Below are 8318 nucleotides of genomic sequence, written 5' to 3'. Positions count from 1 at the left end.
TTGTCCACCATCAAACGTTCTGTTGATGTGTGTTATTTTTTCATATTTGTATCTGTTGGCGGTTCCTGAAAAAGAGAAAGTAAATGCGTTTCTGTGCATTGGAAATGTATAATTAATATGTACCCATCTGTAAAAAGTTAAAAATAAGTATATATCAGGTAACTACCGATGAATTTATACCATATTATTATTAGTTAGGTCTTACATTTTGAAAGACAACATTGTCATTGCACAGTTATGTCCAAAACATAAAATTGTTAAAATTTATCCACTTATTGGAAATCACTCAATTAGAAGTGGTAGACAAATGTCATTATTGTGAATTATAAGGAGCAGGTATTGCCTATAAAGTAGCACAGCATAATTCTTTTTTACCAGTATTTGGTTTTACTCTACGACTAAGTGACAGATAGTTGGAGGCACAGAAGATGTGAACTGCTGAAGATAACTGCAAATGTAGAATGCATGATGAATCGGACCATAACAACAACAAACCATGACAAATTTGGACTACACAAAATCGGACCGTAGTAGAATCGGAGCAATATGTTTATTTTTCATGCTTGCTCACTGCATGTATACTGGGGTATCCCCATTCCGTTTGTCAAAATAAAATACTTTCGATTGAGTTACCGATTTGACCAGACGATGCTAATATTACTTATAAAAATAAAATTTGGACATTCTACTTTCCACTTCTGTAAATTATGTTTCGTGCATGTCTTTATTTAATAATTACACCAGTGACTGAAAATCAAATGTCATCATTCGCCATTATTGTTGTTGTACCCCAAATCCATGCATTTCTGGTTCAGAGATTAAACAAGTATGGTTAGCCATATGGGATACAATACATTTCCACTAGATAAATAGAAATATACTAGTATTGGATTTATTGAAAAAAAATACAGTACTGCACAAAAATAACTTTATAGAATCGATTTTTTAGTCTATTTAAAGAGAAATATTTATATGTGAAAATTTAAACATTTCATTTTTTAAGGCAGATTATTTCAAAATGATGTTTATCTTATTTCAATTACTGTTCAAATAATCATTTGATGGAAATTGATTAAGAATTGAAATTATTTAGAAAATTTTAGATTACTTAAAATTGATATACTAGGTGATCTCAATCATTAGATTATTGAAACTTGATCATTTTTAATCGATAAATATTTAAATATTCTTATATAAGTATTTCATATACCATTTTTGTGCAACTTTTTTTCATTTGAATTAATTTTAACTTAGAAAATTAAATCATTTATACATTTGAACAACTTTAATAAAATCAACAGAGCTAAGAAAATGTAAAGCAAAAAATATCCATTCTGTACTGCATTGAAGGCAGATTTCTAAGCATCAGGGTGATACTGTTTTTTCTTCATTTTTTGATAAATCTGTACAGAAAAAAATATCCCAAATTAGCTTAAATTTTTTCATTGTGAAAATTTTCGAGTGTTAAATACTGCTTAACAATTAATTTTCATTAATTTTTTCTCAGCAGAATGTTTTTAAGATGAGGGAAAATATGTTTGATATTTTAACTTGTCAAAACCTCAGAAAATATTCATTTTTTGTTAATTTGGCTTTCCATAGTTAATTCATATGATACATGACGTATTTTGGTCGTACGATTGTTGTTTGGGAAGCTTTGCAAATGGCAGACAATAAATCAATATCGATTGATTGGTTTCATGCATATTTTCTACATTTTTAAAAGGGATTAAATAATATGGCATACAGAGGTTTTGGAAAAGTCGGAAATACTCCATGTTGAGCTTAAAACTTGAAGATTACCTGGAATATTGGCAATCTGATCTTGTTATTGTTTTCATGAAACAGGCCAGGTTCAGTGTCGGCAACCTCTGACCCAAGCACGTGCGATCAGTTTCATTCAAATAGGGATATTAAAAATACATTGGAACTAGGTATACATGGTAAAGAGGGTACAGTAGTATACTTACTACATATAATTTGAACAAGGATTTTTTACTAGAATTATTTTAGTATTCTTAATTACTCGGTTTGAAATTATGAAATGAAAATGGCTATTTTAGTGTATGAATGTGTTACATATTCTTTTTTTATATAGAATTACTGTAACTTGTTGGTTCCTGATGATATGTTCCTCAGATACCAGTCTTATTGACAGATTTACCAGTTTAGACTCCCGCTGCAAAGCTGGCATCAAGATGTAGAAGACAGCATACCCATTTTCACAAATAATTTTATGAAAATGTGCATTGCCATTTTACATGAAAACACCCATAACAAAGATTCTTTCCATTCTTTTCATCAAATTGTCGAATTTTTTTTCTTTGTTGCACTTTATATGATATTTTGTTTTCATATCGACTAGGGCTTAAGAAAATATTCTGATTCTTTAAAGGGAAGGGTTTTTTTTTTTTTATCAATACCGATCACAATTTTGAGTATTTTAAAACAAATTACGGCTGTCAATTATGTTTGTGGAGGTCGTTGATTCAATTAAAATGGATCAATTAATAAGATTATCATAACATGTGCAGGCCTGATGAATGACAATAATTAATAATTACTGGTTTGTGCTGACCCATGGTTGATGATCTGACCTCATACAAAATACTACTGTAATGCAGATCATTTTCTTTGAAAACTTATTTAACATCTCTAAGTTGTTGAAAAGAAATATTTTTATTTTCTTTATATTGGTGATTTTTTATTTTAATCTTGAACAAGTGCTACCCCTGGAAAATCTGCCCTGTTAATATTAGATTTCGCTCTTTATTATTTGATTTACCTTATTTGTAAGATATATACCTTTTGTTAGGACATGCACATGCACATTTTTATATATTTCTAGTCTGATTTTGTAATGGTCTATTTTTGTTTTGGTCTGAATCATCCTGTCACCCAAATGTACAATATAAATTATGGATCATTATTAAAATATATAATAAAAATATGTGTTAATGCTAGAATGATATCAGTGCACATGTTATTCCATCAGTACACAGAATACAAAATGATATTTTCTTTACTTTTTATGTCTTATGTAAGGCAACTGCCAATTGTAAAGAGAAGTAATTAGTATGGTCATGAAAAGTAGCCATGTTAAGGATTACATCATCAGTATCACTTTATATGAAATGTACATTCTACTCAAAAGATTTCTTGGTTCCTGATTCCATATTCATTTATTCTGAAGCTGTAGCTCCAGTATGAGATCAAAAACCTTATTACACGTACATGTAAAAATCTATTTTAGAACTTTTTATACCAAAGTTGTTGATTCACATTAAACATCCAATATGGACATGGAAGCAGACAATTTTAATGACCTGCAACAACAAGCAGAGCAGCTTACAGCTGAAATGGAGAGTGGTACGGATCTGCCAAGGGTGACACGGAACTTAGCACAGATCTTAGAGGCAGGAGAAAGGCTTTTATCTAAAGTGGCTCCTATCAGTCAGGATTCTTCAGATGTCAAAGCGTAATCATTGATTTACTACTCACAATTCAATGTTAGACATACCAATTCTATCAGACATAATAAAATTTAAGAAAATGACACTGAAAATTCTTCAAAATAGACGATAATGAAAAGAAAGAAAAAATTGCAATTTTAAAATTTGAAATTTCTCTTAAACAAAGGCAGCTTGATTATTATATACATGACCAGTGTACTTCAACAATCTGGAAATACACATAAAACGATGTGAATGAGTCATTTTATAATTACTGTAACTTTAGAGAACAAGACACACCCTGTAAAACAATCTCACTTGTTCTGAGAACCCCATCTTAGTTCGTCCATGACAAGTTATTGACCATTTATTTATACTTCAGATCTATTTTATTGGGCACTAAAGGATTTGACGTTCCTAAAATATCCCAGAAACTAGAGGGACTGAGTGCAGCGAAAACATTTGAACCTCTTGAACCAGTTAGAGATACAGATATCCAGGTGATAAATGTCTTCTTTTTTTTTTTTGCTGCAGATATTTTTGTTTATTTACCTTAAATCGTAAAATTTTAATGCGTTGACTACAGAATTTTATTTCTGTCATCTGGTCTTTCATATTTCACATTTATCAGGTAGAAGATTTTTGTTGAATCATTTTCATGTAAACATGTATAAAATATTTAATTAATCTGGCAAGTGTTTACCCAACACATTTTATTGTTCATATTATTATTATGTTTACAATAACATTGTGTTGACTTGAACTAAAAAAAAACACATGGCTTGTTTCTTATGTACATTGAAAGGCTTTGCAAATTGTTTTTTGTTTTTGTTTTGATAAAACCACAAAAAATTGCAATCATGTATTGGTATGGTGCTGTCATTGTACTGGTCCGTAAACACTTGGTTTTTGTTCTATTATTTGAGTATTACTTGGTTGATCTTTGTTTAATTTTATAAAAAAAGTTCCCAACTACAAAAGGAGGTTAGAATTGATTTTGGAGGTCGTATACCCAAACTTTTAAGAATTAGTGGCCTAAAACAAGCATTTCGTAGATGTCCAGACAATAGTTTGACTATTAGTGAATGCATCTCTTCGAAATTGTATAACTAGGTGTCATATCACCTAAGGAAGACTAGGATTGATTTTTAGGGTTAAGACTTGAACCTTGTAGGAATTAAGAGGAAAAAAGACCTGAAACAAGCATTTTCCTTATGTTCTAATAATGTCTTAAATGAAAGTGAAAAGATCTCACATAAATTTAACTACAAGGTGCCATGCCACAAAAGGAAGACAGGGACTGATTTTTAAGGTTGTGACTTCAGTCAAGTAAGATAAAGGACCACAAAGGGGTTAAAAATAAGTTGTTTTTTTTCTTATTTCTGGATGATAACTTGATTTCGCAGGTTTTGACTGGAACCTTTTCGGAATGAGGGCCAGAAAGTGACCATTTTGGTTCTGGGCATTTTTTTTTATCTTGTGTCAAATGTCTAATTGTAATCAAAGTTCAAATCTGTGTCAAGTTTGAATGGTGTGTCCATACTTAATCCAATTGTTCTGTAAGAAGCTGCACCTTGCAAAATATTTTATTTTTCTTTCAGTTGATGCCACATTCGTGTATGGTTTTTGTTTCTAGTCAGTATATTGTAGTGACCATATATCATCAATAAATATACTGTCAATACATTTTGGTTGCTTAAATAGAATAATTGTAGTATAATCTAGTTATACTATAGTCTACTTGTCATAAAATATATGATTGAATTCTGTATGAAATCTTTATTTAATGTTTTACTAATTGAATGAGTTGTTGGATTTATTGAAAGTCACATTACGCATGTGCACTTTAAAACTTCTTTCAATTTTTTGCAGAGTTTTCTTCGCAATGAGAGAGAGAATGCATTGTTGGCAGTTATTGAACAGACTAGAAAAAATGTAAGTGGTCCCAATGTGTATATACATGTCTTTATTTTTATTTAGATAAAAAGTGAGAAAAGAAGGAGTAAAATGCTATAACTATGCATTTAAAACATTTTCCCAAACTAAATGGAATTTTTAAATATTCATCCAAAAGATTTCCCAATCATAGAAAGTTTCTGTTGTGCAAGTGTTAAAATTGAATATTGTTGTGTTTCAAGTGGAAACCGTTTGCTTTTACTATTATGAAACCACTTTAAGGGTCCAGATCTTTTGTAATGCACATGATTTTCATATTGTCAATTTCTGAACTACACTGGCATATTCTTTTAATATAATGTTATGCCTTAGTAGTTCTGAATGCAGCATTGTCTCTTACCATTTCTATCCCCATTCCCATGCATGCAAAGAAATACCCATTGACAAAAATGTCACACAATTCAGTATTTTCCCAATTAAAAAAATATACATATTCCTCCTTCTCCCCCCAAAAATAGCCAACAAAATCACTGTCACAATAGCTAATGTGAAAATCAACTACAGTAAAACCTGCCTTAGCAACCAACTGTAATCAACAAAAACCTGCCTTATAAACTATGATTAAAATATCCCCAAGTTATGCATTCTATGTACAATAACCTGTATATAAAGACTACCTGTCTTTTGAGACTATAATTTTGCTCTTCTTGAAAGGTCACTTTAGATAGATTCGACTGCAGTTCAGTTTTGGATGTTTGGCTAAATATGCTTGGTGAAGCTTGTTTGTTATGAGGCCATGTCATGAGTCTCTTGATGCTTCTCTCAACCTACCATTTATATACTGATGGCCAATTAAAAACTTACACAAATTGATGGATATTGCATTCATATCTTTTTTTTATAGACATTTGAAGAAACAGAGAGAAGACATTGGGAATGTATGGAGAATGAATGGGAGAGAGAAAAACAGAAAATCCTCAATTCATTACGGGGACTTGGACAAGATACTGTGGATTTCCAACCAGAGTCAGAGGTAATCAAGAACATGTATTCTCATGATAATGATGGATGCATAAAGCTCAAAGTCTATGAATGTAAAATTCAACTTTTAATTACTGATTGGCTTTGGCTTTGAAAAAAAAATTGTAATAAGCAAAGAAATAGCTTAAGTGGAGAACAAAAAACTCTGCTTAAAATATATATTTTAGTTGTGCCTTTCTGCCATGTGCGGGTCTGGGTGTCCAAAGAATAGGCTCGCAGCAGCGCTTAGCTTGCCGTAAAAAGCAACTAAATAGTGTTCAGAACCCAGGCCAGGGGCTAGGGCCCTTTGCCCACAGAGCAACTGGGTTGTGTGTCCCAGGTGGTGGAATAGAGAACCAATGGCATCTTATATGCTTGGATTGTCTGGCCAGAATACGGAAAATCTGACCGCAAACCATGGTGTTGCATTGTGTTGGGGAAAAATGCCATATCTTTGCATGTTAAAGAACCCTTCTGTACTATTCTATCTGAGAAGGAACCATTGCACTCCTCCGCAGGAGGCTAAATTGCCCGACCCTACCCACCTCTTCCTATTTCCAGTGACAATCAAAATTTCCTTGTGTCCCATCCCATGTTTCATTTCATCATCATTTCATGTTCATTTTGTCATCCATTTCATGTTCATCACCTGGATATAGCTGAAATACTGCTGCTCATGCGTTAAATCAATCAATCAATCAATTGTGCCTTTCCAAATACATGTGTTGAAAATTTTACTAGTTAATTACATCAAGTTACTGAAGATTGAATCTTATTACAGCTTTGATGAGACTTCCTTTTTGCAAAAATAATTAAAATATGAAACTGTAGATCCCTAAATAATCTCTGGACTTATCCTTTAAATTGTGTCACCTGTATCACTCATGTAATAGGTTTTTTGTTGATTTTTTTTTTGACAATTCTGTTCATTCACACAATTTTAAATCTAATTGCAATTGTCCATTGCATTTGGTAATATATATTATTACAGAGCTTTTTAGCTGATCCAGTCAGTATGCATGGAAGAAGTAATCTAGATAATGTAGAAATGGCATATGCAAGACAGGTATCTTTTACTTAAGCTCCATGTGACTTTTAGTTTAGTGGTTGCATACTCACTTAGAATGTGGGAGGTCATGTGTTTGATCCCCAACCTTAAGAAGTTAATAGGACAATTGAAAAGGAGATTTAAGAATGTAATCCAGGGACAAAGACCAGACATGGAAAACAGACAAATATAACAAAGAACTTAAAGTAACGAAAATAATACAAAGTAACAAAAGTAAATGAGCAACTCAAACTCCAATAAAAATTTGGAGCATGGACCAGGTGCACTGGTAGGGTAAGCATCCTCTGATTTTTTAGAAACACCAGCTGAGTTGCTCCTAAAATGTCAATTTCGGGGTAGACGAAAGAGGAAAGGAAAACTATGACTTGTTACCTTTTTTTAAATTAATAAATGTATGAAGATTCTCCAAGTTACTTGAATTAATTCGTATAGGCAATGGGCTGCAGGTGTACCGTTAATTCAATTATGCAATTAACTAATCAGTTACAGGTAAATCACAGTCACAGGTGGCTGCGCATCGGCTAAAATTGACACACACTTGTCAATTAATTTCCAATAAACAATTAGGAGACTGTTAGAGAGGAAGTTTATACACCAATAAAACCATGCAGACTGTAATTTATAAGGGCTGACAATTTTTTATGTCCGGTCTTGGAAAATTGTCGTCAGTCATTTGCAAAATTTGTCGGTCAATGAGCGGCATTTTTGAGTTTCCGGATCCATGGTTTACAGTACATGATGAAATTCCACAACCAGAAGTCACCGTCTTTACTTCAATGTGGAATAGGGATCACACAAAATGACATGTTCATATTGGCCCTGATGCAAAATGAAAGGAGTTTAAAAAAAATTGCTATTATTTGCAAACATATTATAACAGA

General features: G+C 32.0%; 1 protein-coding gene across 1 annotated transcript in view; it reads left to right on the top strand.

Moving 5' to 3' along the window:
* The first annotated feature begins 16 nt into the window (after positions 1-16).
* Positions 17-8318, top strand: part of LOC148617308 (nuclear pore complex protein Nup93-like) — a 39173-nt gene continuing 30871 nt past the window's right edge. The window contains exons 1-6 of the mRNA XM_088584926.1: positions 17-158; positions 3254-3478; positions 3835-3952; positions 5325-5387; positions 6253-6381; positions 7360-7434. Of these exons, the coding sequence (XP_088441052.1) occupies positions 3297-3478; positions 3835-3952; positions 5325-5387; positions 6253-6381; positions 7360-7434 (567 nt within the window). The 5' untranslated portion in view covers positions 17-158; positions 3254-3296. The remainder of the gene's footprint in view (positions 159-3253; positions 3479-3834; positions 3953-5324; positions 5388-6252; positions 6382-7359; positions 7435-8318) is intronic.

Source organism: Perna viridis, chromosome 5, assembly GCF_037379345.1.
Source record: "Perna viridis isolate PV_CMFRI_1.1 ecotype Kerala chromosome 5, ASM3737934v1, whole genome shotgun sequence".
NCBI lineage: Eukaryota > Metazoa > Mollusca > Bivalvia > Mytilida > Mytilidae > Perna > Perna viridis.
Note: the sequence above shows the minus strand (reverse complement) of the source record. Positions and strands in the feature narration are given on the sequence as shown.